General features: G+C 47.0%; 1 protein-coding gene across 1 annotated transcript in view; it reads left to right on the top strand.

Annotated features, from left to right (window-relative positions):
* LOC308220593 (sodium- and chloride-dependent betaine transporter-like) overlaps positions 1 to 16636 on the top strand; it is a gene marked incomplete at its 5' end in the record, with an annotated part of 28548 nt that extends 11912 nt beyond the window's left edge. The window contains 8 exons of the mRNA XM_080616716.1: positions 1288 to 1391; positions 2605 to 2729; positions 3018 to 3130; positions 3669 to 3806; positions 5234 to 5336; positions 11804 to 11904; positions 12973 to 13143; positions 16337 to 16636. Coding sequence (XP_080472842.1) covers positions 1288 to 1391; positions 2605 to 2729; positions 3018 to 3130; positions 3669 to 3806; positions 5234 to 5336; positions 11804 to 11904; positions 12973 to 13143; positions 16337 to 16480 — 999 coding nt within the window. The 3' untranslated portion in view covers positions 16481 to 16636. The remainder of the gene's footprint in view (positions 1 to 1287; positions 1392 to 2604; positions 2730 to 3017; positions 3131 to 3668; positions 3807 to 5233; positions 5337 to 11803; positions 11905 to 12972; positions 13144 to 16336) is intronic.
* Between the last annotated feature and the right edge of the window lie 10332 nt (positions 16637 to 26968).

Below are 26968 nucleotides of genomic sequence, written 5' to 3'. Positions count from 1 at the left end.
ATCTTTTCATGGAGGCAGCCAAGCAATATGCTTAGCCTGCGGTCTTAGCTTACCTCCCGCATCTTCCCAGATGGCCAAAGCCCCAACTGCTCCCAAACCAGCTGCCAAACAGAGTCTTCCCCCAAATGGCTTTCAGATGCAGTTATGTGTTGTCAATACAGAGTCTGTGGTGCGCTCAATGCAAAAAGCCAGCTGAACAAAACTGGCATTTTAATATCAAAATAAATAACAGGGGTCTGACTGGGGTTGAATGTGTTTTGTTCATGGTCAGAGCTTATTCACTTAAAACCTCCCTATCTTTCACAGCCTAACTAAAGCTGATGTGGTCTTTCCAGGCTGCTGCAACCCAGCATAGTAGGAGTGAGAGCTCCTGATACTGAGTTTAGGCAGAATGTGGTGCTTTGGTGTAAAGCAGGATGTGTGCCCATGCCTAGAGGGCTGCCATGTACGTGCCTATCTGTGAGAGACCCTTGTGAATTTAAGCAGCAATGCCTGAGCTGTGATGTTTTGAAGGCTGCAAAATCGCAGCTGTCTGGATGTTTGCAGCTTGGGCTGCTTAGAGGAAAAAGAGAGTGAGAGGAACACACAGACAAACAGAAAACAGAAGATATGCTCTTTTCCTGTGTGCCGGCTAACTTGCAGCTCAAGATTGTCCCTGGGAGGGTATGAGTTCAGCCCATAACACATGGAGTAAAAGGCCTCTTCCATGGAAGAGAGGGCTGAAGCAGTGGTGAACAAGCCCACTCAGCTTTTCCCATGACATGACAGAGCCAAGGGGAACTTGGGTGCACGACTCCCCACTGGCCTGAAATCTCTCAGCCTGGAGATTTTCTGCCCTTCATCCTGCACTGTAATCTCAGAGATGTGGGGAACTACTCTGGGGAGCAGGGAAGGGAATACACTGATCACACAAAGGACTCGCTGGCCTGTGTTTGGAATTGATTCACTAGTGTGGACCCTGAGCCATGCAGGGACCACAGACACTGTCAACTTCAGTCAGAGCTGTGCTGCCAGGGCTGCTGTCTCCATGCAGAATGCAAAGGCACAGGATGGAGAAGTGGTGTTACCTTGAGTGAGATGTGAAAATACGGTCACCTTAAGGCGTGTTTCCTAGATGATTTTCAGTCCAGTTTTCCCAGAGAGGTATCCCAGTTTTCAAATCCCCTGAGCCCCTTTCTGTTTCAAGGGGTTTGTTCTGCATGGATGGAGATATTGTTGCTAGGCAGGGCACAGCCATTTGTCTATTTTGTTGCCAGGTCTGGAGACCACTGACCTTCTCTGTTCCAGGTCTGGATGGATGCAGGTACTCAGATCCTTTTCTCTTATGCCATCTGCCAGGGGTGCCTGACAGCTCTGGGCAGCTACAACAAATACACCAACAACTGTTACAGGTAAGAGAAGCCTGGACTCCTCATATCCTTCTAGAAATGTGCTGAGATAAATGGCACAGAGCTGCATCTGAGGCAGGATCCATCCACAGGGGAGACTTTAGGTCATGCTGCTTTGACTAACAAGCCGCAGAGGCTGAAGCGTAGGATGGAGAGTGGCTGAGAGAACACGGAGGCTCCAGAAAATGGCTTTAGTAGTGCTTTCCCCTGTGAGTCAGTCAGGAAATGGGAGAGATTGGAGGAGGGGGAGGTTCAAAAATGGAGAGTGTCTCCAGCCACTGTGGAGACACCACGGGCTACTTTGACAGGGGGAGTGCTCAGGGGTGGCATGGCCAGCTCTGCTGTCACTTGCTAGGCAGGGGAGATGGTACAAAGATGACGGCTGAGCCCCCTGTCTCCAGTGCTTTACTACCATCAGGGTAATATACTGCCAGTGGTATTTCTATCCTATCAAGGAGATTAATCGAGTCTGTCTGGCCTCCTCCTGGCCCTTGAATTACAGATCTGTATTATCCATGGCATGAGCTAGAGCTCAGTGAAGCCATCATGACCATTTCTGACACCTTCCGCGGAGCCCCAAGGAGCAGGAAATTTGTTATTCCTTCATGTATTGCTCCAGCATGGATGGGAAAATGTAATGGTACTTGAGAGACATCAATCATTTCTTCTCTTCTGTTCTCCAATAGGTGTTGCCACAGCTGTTGGTCAGGCAATTAATACTTTTCCCTGGCTATCCTGAAATGCATCTGCCACCAATGGAGTGGTGCACTGACACCTTCCTCTAATGCCTGAGGTGCCTCTGACTGGCAACTTAGCTCTGGCTGGCCCACATGCCCCTCTTTCTTGAGTATGTTTACTTCTGCAGCCTCTTCCCTTTCCTAATTTGCTATTTTCCTCACTTTCTCTGTGTTTTTTCTTATTCTCTTGATTCCTGTCACCTTTTTTGTTGCCATGACCCTATGTATATCATGGCATCCCGTTCACAAGCCACTCTTTGTGGTACGTATAGTCCTGTAACAATTGAACAGTCGGGTACAAAGTAGGTAGGCTGATTTTTGGATCTGTTCTGAGCATTTTACTTCTGATGGAGTTCAAGAACAGCATTTCTGTTCCTTGGTCCTTGCCGTTTGACCAGGGAAGCTGAACAGACATGATCCCAGGTGGACCCAGTCTGCAGTGGGAAACATTGATTTCTCTCCGGTTTTCCCCCCTGCAGGGACTGCATCATGCTCTGCTTCCTGAACAGTACCACCAGCTTGGTTGCTGGCTTTGCCATATTCTCTGTGCTGGGCTTCATGGCTCGAGAGCAGGGTGTACCCATTGCAGAAGTGGCTGAATCAGGTAGGTTTTTCCATGAGACTTCAGAGCCAAGGCAAAACAGAGAGCCTGAAGGGGAAGGGACTTTCAGAAATAAAGCCCAGGATGTTTTCCACATCCTCCATCGCTATGGGTGTCTGCAGCAAGGTCTGCAGGACCAGTGCTCTCCAACACAGCTCTCAGCCCTGTGTGGGCAAGGAGCTGTGGTGATACGAGCTTTGAAGCAGTATGTGACTCACTCTGTATTGCAGGGTGGTGGTGGCAGGTGACGGTGTGGGGGGCACACATGGTCATCCTGTGGTCTGTTGACAGGTCCTGGCCTGGCTTTCATAGCATATCCAACAGCAGTAACAATGATGCCTGTGTCTCAGCTCTGGTCCTGCCTCTTCTTCCTCATGCTGATCTTCCTGGGACTGGACAGTCAGGTACAGCAAAAGGGCCCCCCCCCCCCCCCCCCCCAGCATGCAGCCAGTTCTGCTGTACAAAGTGTGTGTTTGATGTTAGGGCTGAGCTGTGCCCCCACATCACCTGGCTCGCTTTAGCTTCATGGTGGCAAGGGAAGCTTGCTTCTGTCACAAGGGTTCGTTGTGCCATCTCAGGTGCTTCTTTACTTTGCTTGGGGGGCACAGTCCTCCCCTTGCCTCCCCATCACTTTGTCATTCCTGCTGTGCAACAGCATGCTCTGTTCAGTCTGAGGCTATTCCTTGTACAGCTCACAGTTCATCCCCCCCATAAGGCTGTATTTATTACCCCTTTGGTCACCAGCTCCAGAGGAGAGCTCAGTGATACACTGAGCTGTATTTGGGTCCCTAGCAGCTGCAGCTGGCCCTTGGTGGCAGCAAAAGAGGCAAAAAGAGAAAACAAAAAGAAATAAGGATTTGGGTGGATGGACAAAAAAAGAACGGTGAGGAGTGTGTGCTTGGGGAAGGGAAGACACTGATTTTTCTGTCCTGTCTTCTGCAGTTCGTCTGTGTGGAAAGCATGGTAACAGCTCTTATGGACATGTTCCCGGGAGTGTTTCGGAAGAAGGGGCGTCGGGAGCTGCTGATCCTGGCCATTGCAGTCATATGCTACCTGCTGGGCTTATTGCTGGTCACTGAGGTAAGAATGGAGTAGCTGGGTTATCCAGCCGCACACCAGGAAGCCTGCTAGACTGCGCTGGAGGAGTGGGTAGAGACAGCAAGCTTGTCTTTGATGCTGTTAATTGCCTTTCATTTCTAATGCATTAGCTGGTGTCTCTCACAGCTGGTGCTGCTTTTACCCAGTGTGATGCTGGTGTACTCGCTGTATAACTGAGCCTTCCAGAGAGATGGTCCTGCAGCCCAGGGAGGGTGCCTGACATACAGCTTTGTGCAAATACCAGGCCTGTTGGCTAAAACAAGCTGAGCAACACAAGCAGAAGCTCTTCTAAGGGCAGCAATCATTTGCTGGCTGCTTTCCACCAGAAGCAGAGCAGCAGGAGGGGAGGCTGCTGATAATGGCTGCACTGTAACCCTACCTGAGCCAGTGGGAAGCCTGAGATCCTTGGGACCTGGAGGAGCGGAGCTGTATTGGTGTGGTACTATATGCACAGTGTTTGCCCTGCTTTGCAGCTAATAGCCAAGCAGCTCTTCCTGCACAGTGGTGTGCTGTGCTGTGCATGCACCCCTTGAGCAGGGATGAGTTGCCTCTGAGTTGCCTCCACGTGCTGTGTAGTGGCAGCTAATGCCTGCTAAACTTCTTAGGCACTAGTGGCTGAATGATCCTCCAACAGGATCCTGGCTCAGGGTTTGCTAAAGGCAGCTCCCACTGCTATCAACAGAACTTTGAGAGAAACTGAGTTAAGGGTTCCCATGGCTATTGCATGCCCCCCGGCAGGAGGGCAGCTGCCATCATTGCAGGATGTTACCTTATATGTGATGGGAGGAAGGGGTAACTGCACTGTTACTCTGGCAGTGTTCAGAGCCTTTCAACACTACTTGAAAGCATCTGCTTGACTTGTATTGGAGGGGCTTTCTCTTTTGAGAAAACACAAGAACGTATGAGAGAGGAGTCATCCACTGACCTGTAGATGTAGCTGATGGCAGCTATGAGAGCTCAGCTTGAAGGCAGAGGCAGCAGGGAAACCACATGCGTCTACCTTTGCAGGGCTTGAACCATGAGCAATATTTAAAGATGGATGCAGCTAGAATGAGGTATCTGAATGTCTTGACCCTACTGGGTGCCAAGTTCTGCACTGCTACGTGGTATTTTGAACTGATGCTCAAAACTTGCTAAGTGATTTAAAACAAGCAAACAAACTGGTTCCTGCCCCTATGGACATAGAAACCAGCCTGGCCAGCAGTATCATAAAATATGCACAAAATGCTCTCCTGTCACCAGGCCTGACTGTCTTTTTGGGACAGAGGTGGGGACAGACCCAAGAGAAAGCTCTTTTTCTCCCATTTGCTGTAGGTGCAGTGTTTCCACTGTTGTTCTGCTTGCCTAGGTCATTCTTCCCTGATATGGAATAGTTCTGCATAACTATCTCTCCTCTACCTCTTCAACAGGGTGGGATGTACATCTTCCAGCTCTTTGACTACTATGCTGCCAGTGGCACATGCCTGCTCTTCCTGGCCATTTTTGAGGTCATCTGTGTAGGATGGGTGTATGGTGAGTGAGGACAAAAGCCTGTGTGGCTCTTTCTCAAGGCAAGGATGGGGGTTGAGAAGTAGGAATGGATAGAAAAAATCCTTAGGGGGCAAAGAAATGCTGTAATTATCCTCTTTCTTGTCTGATTTCTACTGGGTTTACTTGCAATATTTCTTAATTGCTCCACATTTGCAGTAGGAATGGGTTTTCCTTCTCTGAAGGTTCCTCATATTGAACTACCTTGCTGTTCTGCCCATCTGCCCTTTAAATTAGAAAATGAGCTATAGAGAAGTGACCGCTGTTCTTTGGCCTCTGTTACTGTCTGCTTATGTCGTGCCTTTAGTTTAATCCTGTCAGTTGATTTAACACTAATTGCTGGGATGCAGACTTGCTGTGTGTTACTTCTGCAAAGATACATGCTTCCTGTTTGCATGGGCTGTGATGGCACTCCTAAAAGGAACAGTAGGGACTGCTTTGGCTGTCAGTGAAGTCTGCAACTAAAGTATTCAGGAGCAGGATTAATCTGAGCTCCATGAACCATCAGAAGGAAACCAACTACTTGCTAGTCTGTGCAGTAAGGAGAGTATCGTGTGTATAGAATCATAGAATCAAGTAGGTTGAAAAAGACCTTTAAGATCACCAAGTCCAACCTTTACTGTCCTACAGGAGATCTCTTCCTGAGCGCACAGGCTGCAGTTCACCTCCTTGAAGCTCACATAGAGGATGCTGATTTTCAGGGAAAGTGTCTAGTTGTGTGTGATGCAGAGCAGCTGCTCTCTCTCATTTGTTTCATGGAGCTAAGGGAGCTCACTGCCTGTAAGGATCATACAAAGCTGTAGTAAATGTCAGCTTAGACCAGACCCTCAGCATCCCACAGTCATGCATCTGCTGGCTCCTAGCTACACCAAGCAGCGTGGGTATCCTAACCCAAGATAAAAACTGTAGGCATGAGCTTCAGGTTGTGTCTCTTTTGATGGCCAGCAGTGGACACTCAGTAAGGAGTAAAATAGCAGAAAAGTTAACAATGATACTTTCTGTGAATATTCTTCCAGCTTCTATCAACTTATTAGAACCGTAGAATGGTTTGGGTTAGAAGAGACTTTTAAACGTCATCTGGTCCCTTCCTGCCATGGGGGGATGGGATCTTTCACTAGACAGGTTGCTCCAAGCCCTGTCCAACTTGGCCTTGAACATGGCCAGGGATGGGGTATCCACAACTGCTCTGGGCAACCTGTGCCAGTGCCTCACCACCCTCTTAGTGAAGAAATTCTTCCTAATGTCTAATCTAAATCTACCCTCTTTCAGTTTAAAACTGTTGTGCTTTGTTCTGTCACTACAAGCCCTAATAAAAAGTCTCACTGTCTTTTTGACAATCCCACTTTATATGTTGAAAGGCCATGATACTGTCTCACTAGAACCTTCTCTTCTCTGGGGTGACCAAGCCCTTCTCTCTCAGCCTTTCTTCATGATAGGTGCTGCAGCCCCTTATCATTTCCATGGCCCTTCTCTGGACCCACTCTAGTAGGTCCATGTCTGGGGGCCCCAGAGCCAGGTGCAATACTCTGCTTGCTGCACAGGGATTCCCAAAGCCAGAAGTAAAATCTGTTTATTTCCTTTCTGTTATTTTCCCCAGTTGACTCAGGTCAGCTTTCATCATCCACAAAGCGCTGCAGTGGGGAGCTCCAGGGTCAGGTGTTGTACGAGGATTCACTCTCTTTGCCTTGTTTTGAATCTGTCACTGCTAATTTCATTTGGTGCCACCTTTGTCCTGTTTTAGAAGAGATAGTGAACAGTCAGCCCCTTTGTGCTCTCTTTGGTGCTTACAGTTCTATAGACATTGCATTGGCTGTAGTGCAGTTGCTGATGAAGGGGTTATCAGTTTCTCCAAATGCTTTACCTACAGCAGGAGCCAATTGCTAGTCTGGATGGACTCCTCTTTTACTGAAATGATAGCAGGTCCAGCTGCTTGACCTCTGGGGAATGCAAGAAAAGCAGATCTGTAAGAGAGATTTATTCTAGAAAGATGACCTGCAAGGGAAGCTCACCTGAGAGCTTGTAATATCACACCATGGCCAGATTTTAATGAGCTGCCTGCTACCCAGTCCCTGTGGAATTTACAGGGGCACGGAGATTCCCATCCATCTGTGACAAGGCTTCATCATCACCATGCTCAGTTACATTAAACTGCATCCCTGGCAGTGTTCAAGGCCAGGTTGAACAGCGCCTTAGGTGACATGGTTTAGTGTGAGGTGTCCCTGCCCATGGCAGGTGGGTTGGAACTCGATGATCTTAAGGTCCTTTCCAACCCTAACTATTCTATGATTCTATTATTATGCTTTATTATATGACCTTCTCCTGCCATTTTTATGGTCACACAGGCCACATGCCTTTTCCAGCAACACATGGAGAGGAGCAACGGCAGACAATGAGCAGCAGGAGAGGTGATGCTGTCTCAGCAGCCTGTAAGGGAAACAGAGCAGCTGGGGACTGAGAAATGTCTCTGTCTCTCACCATCATGGGTTCATTTACTCCCTTTTGGTTTTTTACCCTCTTGATGTTCTGCTTCACATCCTTTGGGCTGATTCTGGTCCTAAATGTACTCAGACAGCCAAGGTGAGGCATCTTAATGGAAAACACAGTGCCTGGTGCCAACTGATGTATTTTTCCCCAGCCTGAGAGTTGGCAGTGCTGAGTCTCTTGCTTACACTGTGAAGAATTACAGCATTTTTGCTAACACAAATATCTGTTCTGAGTTTCCCCTCTCCCAGCACATACGCCAACCACCCACCACTTGGCAGCTTCCCACTGCTGCCAGGCAGCTGCTCTTGCAAAGATCTGAGGGTTTCCTTGCATATTGCTCTGCCTGTTAAAGGATCATGCAGCATTGGACCTGCTGATCGTGTTCCCTAGAGGGGAGTGCCAGAGGGATTTGGGATTTCCTCCCCTCCTTCTCCTCTCTTGCTTCCACTTTGGGATAGGCAGCCCTCAGAGAAGCGGACATGGGTTTTGAGCACTGGGATTCACAACATGATGCCTCCAAAATGTGCTGCAGGGAGGATATTTTTCAAGCAGTCACAGCGTGCACATTAGGTTTAGCTGTTCCAGGAGAAAGCAAGTGCCTCCCTCGCTGCAGGAGAGCAGGGGCTGAAACCATTAGGGCTGTTTACAAAGCTAAAGCAAACTGATGCCAGTGGGTACCTGTGGGTGCCCCCAGGGTGAGCCCACATTGTGCTGGTATAAATCTTTCCCTCCCTCTCTCCCTCACACAAAGTGTGGCTGCCAAAAGCAGCAGCCTCCTCCTGCCTGGATCCTGCCCATCGGGCTTGCTCTGGCTCTGTGTGCTTTATCCTCTGAGATGCATCAGCTACAGGCAATATATGCTGATTTATGGACCATACTTGGTACCCAAAGGGTGCACTGTTGCAGTGCCACAGTGCCTCTGCTGCTGGTATTTTGGACAGGTTTGGGGCAAGTGTTGATGCTGCTGGTTTGAGACAGAGAGGGAGCATACATAAACTTAGCACTATGGCATAGAGCCAGGGTTATTACCTATTGAAATCCTGTGGATGAAATTTGATCTAGATGAATGCAAAACAATGCAGCTGAGGAGAAAAGATTTAAAAGGGAGGGTTTATTTCCCTAGATTCCAAACTAGGAGACCTGTGAAACTCCCTCTTTCTGAATATTGTAAAAATAAACTAAAATCTCTGTCCCTTTCATTTTGGGTGTCACTTGCAGTTGTTACAAGCTATGTAAAATAAGAAGGGCTCCATAAGGACAGGCATAAGGATGCATGCAAATATCTAGTTGATTTCATGTGAAATTTATTCACATGAATGTATGTAGCAAAATTAAATGAGTTGTCAGAAAAGCATGCAGCAGCTTTGAAAGCATATGGGATTGGTCAGCACAAGAGAATTGATACCAGCATGCATGGATAACTACCCTGTGCCTGCATGCCATTCTTTCTTGTCTTGGGATACTGGGGATAAAAGCAAACATCTTTGTTCACTCAACGAAAATCTCTTTGGGGAAATCTTTATGGTTTTCTCTACAGGAGCTTTATCTAATCCTTCTAATATGCTGGGAAGAGAGGGGGACTGCACACACCCTCCAGCTCTTAATTTGCTCAAAACCCAATGATGACTGATTGAACTGATGACTTCTAAAGCTTGATTACTTTTTCATCTGCCTGTGAAATGTAGAATGTGTAAAACCTCCTGTTCATATACTCTCCGAGGACATTCATGTCAGTCCCCACTGTGTTTCATCACATCACCTACTGACTGCCACAGTAGCCATGGAAATGCAGGACCTGATAGTTGTACTAGAGAGAATAAGGATAAGGATAGGTGGAGACACACCATAACTAACAACATAAGTTTTGGGTTGCTTTCTTGATGGAGGATGGCTGTCTGTTATGTGCTTCTTTTTGTTTTCCATCTTTGTATTTCTTTCATTGCTATGTCTCTTCTACTAGATCCTAGATCAAAATTTGCAGTAATATTTTGGCTTCCATAAAGTTGCATTATGACTTAATTTGTCAGTCATATATTTGACATCACAGTGTGTTTCTGTGGAAACACTCTATGGTACGAGAGATTGTGCTATGCTCGTATTCTAGACCGCTAGTCACATCATTTATGTAGCTCTCATTTTTTTTTTCGCCCTGTGGAAGATTCTGGCTTTTTGGCAAATTAATTTTTTTATATCATCTTCCTTTCATCCCCAGTATATTTTCAGAAATGCTATCTGAAGCCTCATGATATTTACAGCTTGGAAGCTTTAGGGTTCCGTTCTCTGGTGTAGGCAGGGCTCCCACACAAGGCTGTGTGTCCCTTGATATGCCACAGCTTGTTGTCTTTGCTGTCTTTGCTTGAGGCTACTTGTTAACTTGCCAACTCAAGATGGGAACCATGAAGTGTTCAAAGAACCTGGCCACCTGCTCCCCTTTCCCCCACCCCAGCCTAAATACTGCAGAAAGCTGGATTTAAAAGAGCTTTCCTGCAAACATTAGTCATGGGATATAGAAAATAATGCAAAGAATTACAAAAAAGAAAAGCACACTTAATGTGCTTTTGTAGCATTCATGTATTTAAAGGAAACATGGGAATTTAATTCTGAGGCATAAAGAACACAAACCAAAATAAAACTCACCAAACCCCAAACACCCACAAGTGTGGCCAGCCCTCTAAGCACATATTTCTCTCAGCCAAGCTTTCTGGTGTTAAGACGCAAAGAAGCAAAGTCTCATCACATTTGCATGTGAGAACCATGGCATCACCATGAGTTCATAGCTGAATGAACACCCCTAAAGGCAGAGCCCTTCTTTATCAGCTAAGCACAGTATTATTTCATCCCAAGGTGCTTAACTGATAATTCTTTTTCTGGGCAGGCCAGCTCCATTTCTTTTTTGTCCAATATCGTTGCCCTGTTTTACCTGAGGCAGTCTGATATAGTATCTCTGGTTAGCTCTAGTGAAGATAATGTTAGGACATCTTGTCAACGACCTTTTGATTTTTCTTTATTTTACACCTCTTTCTGGCCATGATTAGGTGCTTGAAGACATTCTAAAGCTTACTACAAGGTCTCCTGAAGTCCATCTGCATTATGTTGTCTCCTCAATATACCATTGCAGATATTCCCTCTTTGAGCTTTGGGTTTAGAGGAGTCAATGGTTAGTGTCTGGCCAGTGGAGGGACTTTTAGATGCTCTTCAGAGGTATACCCCTCTCTGTTACACTATGGGATTCAGGTGAGTCCCACATATTGTGAACAAGATAATCTAGTAAGTGAAACAAATGAGAGGAGAAGGAGTAGATGAGGCACCCCCAGGACAGCTCCCATTGGAAAGGAAAGCAGCACTTGCAGATGGAAGGTTTGGTTTCCAGAAGAGATTGTCAAGTCTTCTAGGTCTATGCCAACAATAAAATACTCCGTGGAAAGCGGACTCTTGACAGGGGAAATGCCCAGCTCAGTGGCAATTCTTGACATGACTTCCCTGGTGTGCTGATCTGGTTACAAAAAAAATGGGTTTGTTCAGTGTCCCCCACTCTCTTTGTTTCTTTTGGCACTATGGACTCACACAATCCCATGTGCTCAACCTGCAAGGGCTTCCCCTTGCTTATCTGTAAACCAGACACCCCTCCTTGCCTTGTACTGGTTCTTACCAACTCTTAGTGACACATGGGCTGTATTCTCTCACTTAGAGCTGCTGCTGTCTGTGGGACAAGTAATTTCTTCTATGTCAAGCCTTCTGATAAGTTATAGCTGAAGTTAAAAGCCTTCATATGTATTTAACTACAGATGGACCTTTTCAAAGCCAGGAAGGACCATTACCTGCTGCTATACTATTGAGATAGCTGTGGTTTTGCCAGGAGTAAACACTGAGGATAAAGAAAGTTGGGATCTGATGTGAATGAATAGTGGTTGAAGGAAACAACAGTTATCTGACCTCTGACTTTGTCTCTGTGCTGGCTGGTGGACAAGGTGCCAACCGCTTCTACGACAACATTGAGGACATGATTGGTTTCCGGCCATGGCCCTTGATCAAGATATGCTGGCTGGTGTTCACCCCGGGTATGTGCTTGGTAAGTGCAATTACAACAACATGGCATGTTATTCTGGGTCCCTGGATTGTCAGTAGGAAAGGTTGATTTGTCTTCAAGGTGCTGCTGTAATTTTTCCAAGCTGTTATGGAGCACCAGAAGCTTGTCCATAGCTGAGGTTGGTGTTTATTTCCCTTTGTAAAGCCTTATCTTTTGCCTGGAAAACTAATTGTGCTTGAAAAGCTACTTGTTTACTGTGAAGGCAAAGGGAAATGTGTCCTCAAAGTCTGGAGAGGTTTGGTTAAATTACTTTTGAAAAGAAGACCGGTGAGAATTACCCTGTTCTGAAATACTTGCTTCGGCCTGTGTTCCTGGGACCTCCTGTGGTTCAGAAATAGTTTTCCACAGCCACTTGCTTTCTACATTATTAAATATCTCCTAAAACTTCTGTGACAACTGTGTTTAAAGAAAATGCACCCCAAGTCAGGCACGTTCTTGCCTGTTCTGAGTTTATGTGCAGTCTTGCTCCACTGACTTTTACGTGATGTCTAAGCCACATTTTGCTCCTGCATCTGATGTTGGTTTTTTTAACCTCAGTGGGAACCCAGATGGAATCTACAGCTACAGCTTACAAAAGATTTCTAGTCCTTTGTCCTCAGGCTCCAGCAGAAGTTGAAAATCAGGGAAATTTTCAAAGCAGCCCAAATCATCTGAGCGCCCTGGTGTTAGAGAGCCCCAAGAGGTGTAAATCTCTGCCTGCATGGTACTTCTGGAGGGCTTCTGCCAGTGAGAACTACAGTTCCTGACTTTGATATGAATAAATTGGTGTCTCAGTGTTGCTGGACCCTCAAAGCTGCTGCCAGCTTCTCTTAGGTTGAAATCTTCAGAAGTCTGAAGGCTTTACACTGCAGGGAAGCCTGGCCATGGATCTGAGATAACTCCTTGTGCAGTCAGCATGCACCAAGCTCCGCTGTGCTGCAGCTAGCAAGGTCCATCCTAGTTCATGCAAGAGAGAACACTCACTGCCACCCAGGCAGTGCTTGCAGGGTAGCTAGGCTACCTGGCTTGGCTGCTCCCTTTGCTCTGGCTATGTCTGTTTTCTCTCCTCAGGCTGTCTTCCTATTTTCCCTAATCAAGTACACACCCTTGAAATACAACAATTCGTATGTATACCCGGCCTGGGGCTACGTGGTGGGCTGGCTGATGGCACTGTCCTCCATGGTCTGCATTCCTCTCTATGCCATCTTCATCCTCCTGAAAACCAAAGGACCCCTGAAGCAGGTACTGGAATTGTGGTCATTGGGAGGGTTGCTGATGCTTTGCTCAGGTGGCTCATGGGAAAGGCCCCAGGGAAGAGGCATGTGCCACATTTCTCCTCTGAGAAGGCAAGTGAGGGTGAGGGTGACCTTTCCCCAGAATGCCCTGTAGCTCTTGTTGGCAATCTGGAGGGCCTGAAGAATCTCAGCACAGCTCCCATGGTGATCATCCAATGTTCAGTCTTCCATGAGACATTGCACCACCATGCTCAGTGCAATATATAGACCCAAGCACAGTGTCTTCAAATCTGGCTCCACTGGATGGCAGAAGGCTCCTTCAGTGTGGGCTACAGAGGTCACAGGCTGATTGGTTTGGTTTATAGTTCAGGTGGTCCCATTGGTCATGTAAGTAAAGATGGCAGGCCACCACCTCTGTCTGCTTTCTTCTTACTCAGTGGTGCCACCCTTGCAAATCAGGTACAAACCCATGATCTGTTTTGCCTTTACTTCTTGTTCCTTGATCCTGCTCCCCTATTAGTCCTGGGTCAGGACCATGTTATTTTCTCTGAAGAAAGTACCCAAGGTTGTTAAATAGGACTTGCTAACAGAGCTGCAAAGGTCTACCCTGTGCCATGCCCAAGCCTCCCCACTTTCACTGTAGACACTTTTTCCTTCTCCTTCTCCTAGGTAGAACTGTGTCTAGGAGGGTGGTGTCATCTCCCATCATTAAGACACTCCACTTGACCCATGCCTGGGTGATGTACAGTGCATATAAATTCCTGCACAATTTCTCTTCTGGTCCTTCCCCATCCTCACTGGTTGCAGGGTGGAGAAGCTGAACATGGGATCGGAGCATCCTTGAAGCTCTGGTGTAGTTCTGGCAGTCACGTTGTGGGGTGATGGTAAGGAGGACCTCATACTGCCAACACAACCAGGGACAGGCTCTTTGCAGGATGTCCTCATTGGCTTCAAGGAAGGTGAATCTATGCCCAGAGAAGCTCTTATCTGCAGGCTAGGAGATGTGACTTAATAGGGAGTAACAGGAGCTGTGGCAGAGCTAGCTAATGCCCATCTCAGGCTCAGGACAAGACACAATGTAGTGCCGAGATGGAAATGGTAGCATTGAAAGTCTTCAGTGAAACAGTGAGAGGGGCATAAGCCATGCAGGCAAGAAGGTGGAGGAGAAGTATGATGCTATGAAATGGTTTCTGCTTCGCAGCCTTTGGCCTTTGGGCCTCCTGGTTGCCATTGGTGGCCATGGAGAAACTACATGGTTGGGAGGGAGCTTGCAGCTGCAGAGCTGCCAGTATGAGGAACGGCAGGTGAATCTTGTGCCAAGATGCTGTGTTATAGCTTGCTTCAAGTTCAGACCTTGAGTCCTGTCTCTTACAGCCCTCTCCTATGCTTCGGGCCATTTAGTGGCAATGCATCTGTCCTTTCCCATAGCTGGTTTGAAGAGTTTGAGTGAGTGAATGATGACACGTCTGACCCCCCAGAGCTCAGAGGTTTCATATGTCTAAATGAGGACCCAGAGCTGTCACTGAAGTAATTGCCCAAATGTCCAGCCTGCTACACAAGGAATATTTGTCACCTGTTGCAAACTGCTTTGAGCCCTTGGGCTGAAATGCTGCTGTGAGTAGTGTTAATGCTTATTTTACAGCACATTCGAGGAATTGATTTGGCCAATTTCAGATGGAGTGGTTTTCCATTTGCCCTGGTTAAATGATATTAGCTGTATTTTCCAGGGACTTCTCAGTTATCTTCATACAAGGAAACTTCCAAAGATGCGGTTTAGGAAGGAATCAGCTGCTAAACCTGGGTTGATTGAGGGGAAGGTCAAAGCCAACCACATGATACCTTCTGGAACAGTTGCACCTGCTTTGAAAACAGGTTTTCTCAAGATATGCCTGTTCCCTTCTTCCAGTCACAACCCAGAAATGTAATGAATTAATTTCCTGACACAGATGCTCCCAGGAACAGTGTCTTTCAACTGAATAGTGCAAACCGTTCACTGAAAGCAAGTTTGTGATTAGTAATTATGATCACTCACTGCAACAGACTGATTTCTCATTACACTTGACTGACCAAGAAACACAAAAGTTGTTTCCTAATGTGTCTGATTAAGACAGCTTAAGCTCCAAAGACTGAAAACTCACAATGAGCTGCTCACAAAGCAGCTGCAGGCAGAGCCCAAATTCAGAAATCATGGAGCAAATAGTTTTGAGTAAATGAGTGAGATATGGGATTCTGGCAGATATTTTACAAGGAATGGAAGCACTGAAATTAATCCAGCCATTCATGGATGCATTGCCTGCTCTGCTTGCAATGCGCTCTGCAAGGGAGGAATGTGCATTGGCCTGACCAGCTTTTGGTGGAAAAAGTTAGTGACTGTGTAAGTAAGTCAGTTTTCAGAAAGGAAATGATACGCTGGCCCATGTTGCTGGGCAAGTGACTGCAAGATATCATGCATTACTTGGCTTTGGGAGGAGATGAAGCGCTCAGGAAGGGGTTTGGAAATGGTATGAGAAAGACCAGAAATTCACAGCAGCTGCCTCTGTGGACCAGCAAATTCTGCCCAGAGCTCCAAGTTCTGTGCCCTTTTTAAGGATTAACTCGCTCTGCAGCACCCCTGCATTGCAGAAGACGGGGGGAGCTCAGGGCAGGCAGCTGCCCCACAGTCTCTGCTTGCACCATTGCAGTGTGTGTGGCTGGAAGAGGAGAGCTTGGGGTGGCTTGGGGGCTGGAACCAGTCTGTGGAGGGACTGCTTTATCAGTGACATGCCACTGAGGTAGGTATCACCTGCCATCCTGTTTTGGACCATAGCAGGACATGCCCAGCACTTGCTGATGGTCAGATCATTTGGAAGGCTCCAGATCCCACCAAAGTCAGTGAGAAGGACAGCAACTTGGCACAGCCTAAAAAAGGGCTATAGAGCTTTATCTGTGGTCTCTGAGGCTAATCTCTAGCATCTTTCCTTGCAGAAACACGTCTGTGAGGAGCCACATACATTGTGCTGTCAGTTCACAGCCAGGGTTAACTGAGGGCAGTTAAAGGAAGCCTGCTCTCCTTCCTCTCCCTTGGACAGCTGTTCAGCGAGAGGAGCAGGGAGCTGGCAGCATTAGCTCTCTAGGTGCCTTTGCCCACAGCAATGGTTGTGGATCACTATTGGGTGTCAGTTTGTTTATCAGCTTAATTAACAGAGGCTTCCTCTCCACAGAGATTAACTCTGCTGATTTCCCCAGCGAAGGACCTGCTGCAGCCAAAGAAGCATGTGGCGGGGCTGTCTGAACTGAAGCACCAGGGATGGTCCCCTCCAGTCCAGAAGGTGCTCAGCAGCACAGAGAGAGAAACCAACTTCTAAGGCACTGGGGATGTCTCCTCCATACCTTGAACTGATTTGCTCTCTCATTCCCGAGGTGGTTTCTTTTCTCTCCGGGGCTCTTCCCTTCTCTCCTTCACGTCCGAGACAGAAGCATCTGGGACACCCTCTCCTTCCAGCCAGCTGATTGCACCCACCGGGGACAGCATTTGTTTTGACACCATATAAACAACTCTCCCTGTCAGCAGATGAGGAGAGAGCAACAGGCTTTTGTTGGAAGTGTCCTCCAGTACTGGCACTGGTGGGGAAGAGAAAAACAACGTGTTAACAAAGAAAGAGAAGTTAAAAAAAATAGGCAGTCGTGTTGGGAGGAGGAAAGGAAACCACAGTGGTGAGAGAGAGAAGATAAAAAAGGTGTGCAGGAGTAAAGTTAGGGATGCGAAGGCACAAAACGATGGGGTGTTAGTGCCAGGAATAAGCAAGTTGGTTCAGAAGTACATAAGAAGCTGGACGATGACAAAGGAAAGTGCATTGTTAGGTCACCTACATACAAGGGAGAAGGAGCCAGAAACATATCATAAGCAATGATAAAAGGAAGCAGCAGTGTTAGTAGTTATGGCTTCAGTTGTCGTTGAAAGGGAAGAGAAGTGACAGGGTGCTTGATGCAATCGTAGTTCCTGATGATGGATCTCAAGGCAGTCTCAGGCTGGAAAAGGGGTGAGGAATAACTACCTAGGGGACTTGCTCTTGGTCAAAACTACACGGCCCAGTGAAAGCACATCAGAGAGTGAAACAGCTGAATACTTGACAGTGCTTTCAGAAAATTCCTGGAGTGCAGGAAAAGTCCCAGAGCAGCTGGTAAAAAAAATGAGCTGCAGCACAGCACGGACAAATGAGACCCTGGGGACCGCACGCCCACAAATTTAACTGCACTACAGGGGCATTTTGTAGAGGAATTAATGAAGGAGGCCTGATTCTGTGCTGCAGAGTAGCTTTGGGGAGAGGGTGGGAGAAGGATTGCGCTCCCTTGGCTTTGCTGCAGATGGCTGCTCAGGGGATAAGGAAGACATAATCAGGTGCAATAATCATAAGCTTCAGCAAGATAAAGCAATCATTAATAGGTAAGATGAGTTCATTGGAAGCAGATTTGTCGAACTAAAGGTCTGTCATTGCCAGAGTAGTCATGAATGTGAGGCAATGGCTGGGAGGGACTGCACTTGGATGTGGCTTTTGGTGTAGTGCCAGACTGCTCTGTCCTGTGGAGGCTGGGGCTGCAAAACTCCTTGCCAAAACCTGCTTGAAGGCCTATCTGAATTTCACAGTTAAAACCACAGGAAAAACTGGTGGCAGGATGCCCCCAGGAGCTTTGCCATGGTTGAGGTGCGCGGCTGTGTTGCAATAGTGGTGCATCAAACCCATGTGGGACAATGGCCTTTAAAAAGAATCAGAGATGCCACAGGCTCCTTTCCCTTGTTTCTTTTTCTAAGTAATTGCTTTTCCCTGTGCTGTGTGGAGATAAACCACCAGCACTGAAAGTAAGCGGGGAAAATCAGGCCTCATCTGTGCAGCGTGGTACCTACTCCGATTGCTATGGGAACCTTATCTTTTGCAGTTTCCTGTGAGTTTAACTGGAGAATTAGCATACGGCAATCATTTTCCCATTTAATTTCCTTTCCTTTAAAAACTAAAAAACTGTTGGTGAAATGAACACTGAAAGTCAGATATGAACATTTACGTCTCGCTGGGACATTGTCGTTTAATTGGAGATGATTTACTGCAAAAGGTAGAGGTAGCCAGCAAACCTCATTCTTGTTTCCTGGAAAGGACTACAGCACCACATAAGACACCATTTATTTTATGTTTGTTTTTCAAAGAGCTGAATGTCATGCTGCAGCAATAGTCATGGGAAGAGCTTAACATCCAGAGGCTTCAGTCAGGCCTCATGGTAAGTATATTGGTGTTATTTTCCTCTGCAGTAGGTCTCTACATGCAGTTGGAGCAAAAGCCAGTGGCTGCCACCAATAGGACATTTAACCCCTTTGCTCCTGCTGCCATGCCTCTAAGGTGTAAGGTAGTCCATGCTGCCAGAGAAGTCATGGAGATGTGTTCACTGCTTTTTCCGAGGTAGTCAGATAACACTGCAAAACTCCTAGACAGAAATAAACCACTTTTTCAGTTTTGAGCACAAACATGGGGTTATGTTATTGAAAATAAATACTTCACGAACTGGTTCCTCTGTTGCTTTTGTGTTACCTGAGAGTAATGTCCCACCTCTGCCAGGAAGCTGCCTATTTTAATAAAGTCAGAGGAGGTATTACTGTCCCCATTGAAAGCAACTACAGAATTCCCAGGATCAGGAAATTAATCCAGATGCTTTGGATGGGACTGATAGAGTCTCAAGAAGTTCAAGGGAAAGCTCAGTGGCCCAGGTTCAAGGGAAAGTTCAGGCCCCCAGCTGGGGGAACAGGGGAAAATGCCATCAATAACTCTTTTGCTGTAAGACCCTGCAGCATGCAGACATAGTTAGAGACCAAGTAATGGTTTACTAAACTTATATAAACACCTCAGACATTGCTGTGTGCATGCAATAGATCTGACAGGTCTCCATCAGCCCCTCAAAATCGGCACTTCTGAAGACCTCCAAGTCTGACAGGAAAGAGCTCCCCTCCTGCACACCACCAGGGTGTAAATACGCTATTGAAGGGATGGTATGGAGAAGAGGGAGATATTATTTTCCCCCTGTAATTGTTGATAACATGCCAAGACATGATGCAGTTGTAGTCCAAGGGAAGTTATGAGGTGGCCATACTGCGCCGCTTCTCCTGGTTGGAGTTAAAACACTGGATATGTATGAATGAACCGACATCTGTCAAGCACCTAATTACCACCTCTGAGATTTCAGGTTTGCTTGGGATTTTTTCATGAAAAGGGAAATTTCCACACCTCTCTCCAGAAAGGAAAAACAGTAAAATAGTTTGTTAAAAAACAAATCAGGCCCAAATGTCTTGTATTTTCCTTCTCCTTTCTTCATTCTCTCTTTCTTTCCTTTCCTTCCCATTTTTCCTGTTCAGTCTTCCCTCCCTTCTTCCTTTAACAGTGCCCTTCTGGCAAGTTTTATCTTCCCAAATATAAATGTGTTGTTCTTGAGCCTCTTCTCTTAGATCCTCATCTGATTGAAAGTGATTCCTTGTCTGGCTGGACTGCTGCTCCCTGCACTTGGCCAAACAGGGAGACAATTCTTGCTTTTCTACCTTTGTCCAGCATGAAGTAACACGTATTTCTTCTCATCATCAGGATATCTTCAATTTTCATGACTCCAGCCCTCAACACAGTTTTTTGGGGTGAAGAGAATTGCAGCAGCATATCCTCTTGGTTTGAGCTAAGTTGGGTTTGAACAGGGTAAAAGAAGATTAATGTTCATGAAGGGAGAAAATAAAATAATATAAGCTTTCAAAAAGTAAGGATTGAAATTTAAGACCTGGGAGGCTGAGAAGATTTGTGTATGCTGCTATCCAGGTCACACTGCAGGTCTGCAAGGAAAGGCTGGGGCATTAGAGTTACACTTTATTCCTGAATCTCTTGCTGGTGCCAAGGGAAGAGAAGAAACGTGTCTAACAGTGATGGTGGGGGAGGAGGTGGAGAGCTTGTTTTGCTTTGTTTTGTTTTTAGACCCAGAATAAGCCCTGCCTCCCCAACTGCTCTTGGAGCATGAACCTGGCTCTGTTCTGAATCCCTGACCCATGACTGCAAAGGAGGACATATATTTTTGGAGCTGTCTGTTCTGATTTGTCAAGCCTGTGCTTGGAAAGCTATGTGGAAAGGAAAGGGATTCCCAGGGAGAAATGCTTTCAATCGCTGTGCAAAGCTAGTTGTGGGCAACTCTGTCCTGTCCTGCTGTTGGTGACATGCCAAGGCCATGCTGTGAAATGGTCTCTTGATTTTTGTCTCCTTTTTTCAACAGGCTGTGAAACAGTTTCCTGCCCAGCCTGGGTTACAGCCAGGACAGGGAGTTTTGCCCTGCTAGCTGTCTAGAACGGCAGCTCTGGACCAGAGGTGTTCTCATGTGTTATTTGCCAGTTGCCACTAGATTTTCCAAAATATGCTTTATTGAGTGAGGCCTTTGCTGTGCCGTGGTGTAGATAGGAGTCTCTGAAGGACGAGTGATTACAAGCAGCCTGGTGCCCTTTTCAACTTCATATTTCAACAAGAGATGAAGCAAGCTTCTCTCATGGAGGAATAAAACCACCCCCAAACAAAAAAAGCAATCTGTTACTCTCCCATATCCTGGAGAAGGGCCATCGCTGTGTCTTTCAACATGAACCTTTCTCACCATGCATTAGCTTTGAGGTGGGGATGCCTGTGAGCTGCATCTCCATCTGATCAACAAGCTGGTGTTTATTGACCAGGCTCTCCAGGAACAGAGGGCTTCATGCTGGGATCCTGCAAACAACACACAGGCAGGCCCAGAAGATGCTGAAGAAATCCCACCAATGACAAGGCACAGGGGTGTAAATCAGAAACCCTGGCTCAGCCTCTTCGGGAGGGTGGGAGGCAGCCTGGCAATGGGAACTGGCCCAGTGCTGGGGCTTAATCTCATAACTTGGGGGAAAACGTGTCCAGGCAGTGTTATTTTCTCTGTTATGCTCTGGGATGAGGTATGATTTCCCCAGACAGCCCCAGGACTGTGGCTCCCACTGGGACCAGTGTGGTGCATACATCAGCCATGTAACAGGGAGACAGCAGTGGAGTTCTGTGTCTCATGCCCCATGCAGTCCTGTCCCAGGGGTGCCTATCCTGTCACCAGCGTTGGGCTCTCCCATTCCCTGCTGCTTTTGTAGGGCTCAGCTTTACACCTGCTGCTTAGCTTAAGCATAAGCTAACAGCTAGTTAAAACTAGAGCTCCAGTTGTCCTGTCCCATAAGCCTCCTTGTCCAAGAGCCCAAGTGTGGGAACACTGGAACAGGCTGCCCAGGGGGGTTGTGGAGTCTCCTTCTCTGGAGACATTCAAAACCCGCCTGGACACATTCCTGTGTAACCTTATCTAGGTGTTCCTGCTCTGGCAGGGGGATTGGACTAGATGATCCTTTGAGGTCCCTTCCAATCTCTAACATACTGTGATACTGTGATACTGTGATGTGTCTCCACATGGGTAAGCTGTGTGGTCAGGCACAGGCAGGCTTTTTCAGAGCCTGTGGGTGGAGGATATTTGAACACTTGAAGAACATGCTGAGTTTATTGATTTTACAGTGACAAGTTGGGGAAATTCCAGGAATTAATTTCCTTTTTTTTTTTTTTTTTAAGTTATTTGGTTCCTAGAATTTTACATCATGTAATTTTCAGTATGACCTCCATGGCAGCCTCTTTTGCAGTTCAAGACAGGGGTGGCATTTCCCTTGCATCTGGAGGTGGTCAAGCTCAGTTCCACTTCCCTGCTTCTCCAGTTTCCAGGCAGTTGGAGTTGGGCTTTGTTAGGGCAGGAGGGTGCTGGCATGGGTGGTCTCCTGAAGTAGGTGTCACAGTTTGTGATCAAGAAAGGTGGCAGCAGCAAAACCTTTGCTGTTTGGTCCTTGGGTTCCTGCAAAGCTTCACGTGAAGAGGAGAAAGGAGGTTGGTCCCTTTCAGAAACTTAGAGATACAGATTTGAGACGTTGCACATCTCAGATCATGCACAATTCTCACAAAGAATTACGCTTTGGTATTTTTTGTGTCTTAATCACACTGCTGATGTCCACGTCGTGATGGAGGCTGGTGAGTTAATACATTTCTGCCAGCATTTGAAGTTTGTGAGCCTCCAGACCTTGACTATAGGTAGAGGTAATCTGTAGTCTTGGCAAAACTTCATGGCATTTCTTTCCTCTCTGGAAGGAAGGGAAAGGTGCTGTACAGAACAGAAGTTATCAGCAGCACCTTCTGGTTGTTGTGGCCAAAATCTCTTGGACAGGCTGATGTACAGCACATCGAACGACGGCAAAGCAATTTCCCACAGTCCAATTCTATCGATAGAAGCAAATCCCCTGGAGGGCAAAACATGATTGCTGCAAACAAGGCTTGTTTTGATTGTGTGCATCACGTGGGCGAGCAGCAGCAAAGCTGCAGGATGGAGATGTTTTCCCTCACGGTGCAGGCACTGTTCCTTCTTCTGTGCTGATAAATGAGATTGTACCCACATGGCACTTCACAGAGGAGCTGGGGCTTTGCTTTTGTCCCCAGCAGTCATGCACTTACGATGGAGCATCTGTGGTGGGTGGTGGTTATACTGACTCTGTTGTTAACTTGCCCTGGCTTTCATCTCATACCCAAATCTGTCCTCTTTTTCCTCCACACCTATCACATTTTCCCTCACAGCTGTTCTTTTGAGGTCAAACACAGCAGCTCTATTAGAGCTGCTTCTTCCCTGTAGAAAAGTATTGCCATATAGTTGTACTGGGAAGTGGCGTTAGCTCTATCAGTATAACTGTACTTATGCTGATTTAAAGCATCTACCTCAGAGCTTTTATCAGCATAAGCCTCTTAATAAAGAGGGAAAAAATATCGTATGCTCTCCTGGCAGAGCTGTACAAATGAGGTAACTAGACCTAAGGGCACATTTACTTTAAAGTTAGGTTGGTTTAACACAGTATGTGATTTCAGTTAAATCTTCCAAAGTATGTGAAGACACTTCTATTTATGTTCCATTCACACTCATATTAATTTATATTAAGTCCATCAGGATCAGACTTGAGCTAAGTATTACTGTTCACACTGCTTTGAATGGATTAGAAGCAATAGAGCTGAAACATCACAGTCCCTTGTGAGAGCAGTTTCACTGACAGAAAGATGCTCAGGTTTTTCAGATACATTTATCAAAACAACCTGCAGACACAGGCACACTGCTTTCAATGCGAGTATGTCCACCTATCACTCAAGTGGTCTTCAAAGTGGAATAATCATGCTTGCAAAGTGGGATGCTCTGCTTTAATTTAGACTAACTGGATTTGTGGTCAATGGCTCGATGTCCGGCTGGACCCTCAGGGATCGGTGTTGGGACCGGTCTTGTTCAACATCTTTGTCGGTGACATGGACAGTGGGATTGAGTGCGCCCTCAGCAAGTTTGCCAATGACACCAAGCTGTGTGGTTCGGTTGATACGCCGGAGGGAAGGGATGTCATCCAGAGGGACCTCGACACGCTTGTGAGGTGGGCTGATGCCAACCTTATGAAGCTTAACCATGACAAGTGCAAGGTCCTACACCTGGGTCAGAGCAATCCCAGGCACAGCTACAGGTTGGGCAGAGAAGAGATTCAGAGCAGCCCTGCAGAGAAGGACTTGGGGGTGTTGGTCAATGAGAAAATGAACATGAGCGGCTTCAGTGTGTGCTCGCAGCCCAGAAAACCAACCGTATCCTGGGCTGCATCAAAAGGAGTGTGACCAGCAGGTCAAAGGAGGTGATCCTGCCCCTCTACTCTGTTCTCGTGAGATCTCACTTGGGGTATTGTGTGCAGTTCTGGTGTCCTCAACATACAAAGGACATGGAACTGTTGGAACAAGTCCAGAGGAGGGCCACGAGGATGATCAGGGGACTGGAGCACCTCCCGTATGAAGACAGGCTGAGAAAGTTGGGGCTGTTCAGCCTGGAGAAGAGAAGGCTGCGTGGAGACCTCATAGCAGCCTTCCAGTGTCTGAAGGGGGCCTACAAGGATGCCAGAGAAGGACTCTTCATCAGGGACTGTAGTGACAAGACAAAGGGTAATGGGTTCAAACTGAAACAGGGGAAGTTTAGATTGGATATAAGGAGGAAGTTCTTTACTGTAAGGGTGGTGAGGCACTGGAATGGGTTGCCAGGGAGGTTGTGAATGCTCCATCCTTGGCAGTGTTCAAGGCCAGGTTGGACAGAGCCTTGGGTGACATGGTTTAGTGTGAGGTGTCCCTGCCCATGGCAGGGGGGTTGGAACTAGAGGATCTTAAGGTCCTTTCCAACCCTGGCTGTTCTGTGATTCTGTGATTTAGGTGGGCAATAACTGGTTGCTTACATGTAGACAAGACCTAGGAGAGCTCCCTGCAGTGGGTAGGTAGTGTCACCCTGCTGTTACATGAGTCTTCCCAGAAGCCCTTCTCCCTGAGGAAATCCCATGGCTGGTGTCTGTGATAGCTTCTCATTCCCAGGGCCTCATGCCCCTTGTTGGTATGCTGGCCTGGAGGTGCACAGCACAGGGACATTGGACCCCCATTTTCACTCAGATACCCCTGCGGCAGGGGAGATAGGCAAGAAGATGGGGCAAGGGAAGACTGCCATGCTTACAGTCTGTTCCAAAATCCCACCATGGACTACAGTGGTATATGGCCTCTGGACCCCCCTGGAACACCAGTGTCCCTGTGTCACCTGGATCCCAGGCATGCTTGAAATCTGGGGACTCCAGCCTTCGGATCATCTCTGGAGAAAGCCAAAAGCCTACAGACAGGTGCCCTACCCCTGGCAGAGCTTAAAGACTAACCAGGGAGAGAGGTGCTGTAATTAAACCTCATGCTTTGGAAAGACAACACAGGCATGGCTTTGCTGAGCAGGAAACTGAATCTGTGTTGCAGTGAGGTGCTGTAGCTATCAACATGATCAGATGAAGGGGTTGTCTACACATGGGTATGGGCCATCATCTAGCAGCACCACCAGCTTGCTGTGGCCAGCGAAGGAGTTGTGATGGTGCAGAAGCCAGAGCTTTCGTTATGCATAAGCTGTTAACAAAAGCCACAGGCATGATACCCCATGTGAAGCAGTGTGCTTCTCTCCTCTCAGAAAATCCCATATATACAGGCCTATTTATTTCAATCAAATGGAAAAAATGGTCACATATCTAGAAGTACTCTACTCAAACAAACTGGAGGTGAAGGCCCTTCTGAAAGAAAGGGGAAATGCTATTGTGACCTTTCTGAATACATGGATTTGATTTGAGTGGCCTTCTCTTTCTCTTCTACTTGATATCTCCACTCCTTCCACAACACATCTCAGGACTTGTCAGACTGATCTTCTTCATTTTGAGCTGGAAGACTCTTGGTCCTTCCAGTCTCACTTGCTGACTGAAAGCTCAGCTCTGATAAACCTTTAGCAGAGGAAGCTTTTCTCCCAGGTGCTTCTCAACAACATGAGTTAAGGCAAAGCATACAGGGCAAACAACAGAAAAACACTGAGCTTAACAGAACTTGGTGGTTTCACCACTGAAGAAGTCTTGCTGCCACAATCTCCAATGACATTATCTCACTAGTTCTCCCTGTCTCCAGAGTATTCGGGCGGGGGGGTGGGGAAATGAATAGGCAAACCAAACTTACCTAACCCAATCTAGTTTTCTTTTGCAGGTCACCTTTAATCTCCTCCAGGGTGGAAATTCCTTTTCTCTTACTTATTTTTAGTTTTGTTCTTCCTGTATTTCTTTTACATTTTTTGTTCCTCCATCATGTTCTGCTTTGTTTGCACTGCTGGCAGTGGAAGTGATTTAAAAATGCCCAGTCTTTGAAACAAGTGATCTCCAGATGAAATTGCTCCCTAACAGCAGCAGGGGCAAGTGGCATAAATGTAGATTTAAGACCATGGTGAAGGCAACTGTAAATAAATTGCTAGCTGCAGAAAGTATTGGACAGGTTTCTGGGGGAAGGATATTTCAAGGAAGCAGTGTGCCCTGGGAGCGTGACTGGCAGCCTGTGGAGAGCTATAAATGTGAAGGGCAAAACCCTGTGCTGTAGGACTGGCTCATCCCATCTTGACTGGGAGCAACTGCACAAGGTGCTCAGGATTGGGAAGAGTCCAGGTTCTAGCAGCTTTCCTGGGGAGAAGAGGCCAGCAAGGCTGGGAGATTATTATGTTACTGGGTATTAACAGCACAGCACAGCTGCTGCTGCTGAAGCAATCCTAGACCCCACCAGGGGAGTTTTCAACAGGCTTGTATAGCATCTGTGTGTGGAAGCTGGGAGGACTGAGCACAGTAATTGTCCTGCCTTATCTACCATGTTTTCCCTGCCTATACCCTACTGACCACTGTTTGAGGGAGGATGGCTTGGGTGCCATGGGTTGAACCAGACTTGAGCTCCAAACCTGCTCAGGGAGGAAGGAGACAAGCCACGTTGGCCCTCACTACAAGCTGGCAGGATTGCTGAGGCTGTGGAGGAGAAGGCCATGCCTTTAAACTGGGCTCAAAAAGGCAATGTATGCCAGACATGCTGCTCTGGCCAGCTTTGCTTTTCTTTGGAGGTGGTGGACTTAGAGCCAGGCAGCCTCACAGCTAGTAGCATCTCTTTTCAGTGAGTACAGCCCTATTCCTCTTTGGAAATTACCCCTGAGTGATTATGATTCTGCTTATTTTACAATGATTGTGCTAATGATTTTTGCAAATGAATTTTAAACCAAGAGATGGCTAGCCTGATTATTTGGCTGCTTTTACTGCTGTCATCCTGTCCAATAGCTGTTATTCAGAAAACACTTTGCACTTGTGTTTACTCACCCAGATTGTATGGTGGGGTTGGGTTCTTTTGCTGGATACTTCCCAAGCCACCAAAAGCTTTGGAGGT

Source organism: Psittacula echo (assembly GCF_963264785.1).
Source record: "Psittacula echo genome assembly, chromosome: 1".
NCBI classification, from domain to species: Eukaryota; Metazoa; Chordata; class Aves; order Psittaciformes; family Psittacidae; genus Psittacula; species Psittacula echo.
Note: the sequence above shows the minus strand (reverse complement) of the source record. Positions and strands in the feature narration are given on the sequence as shown.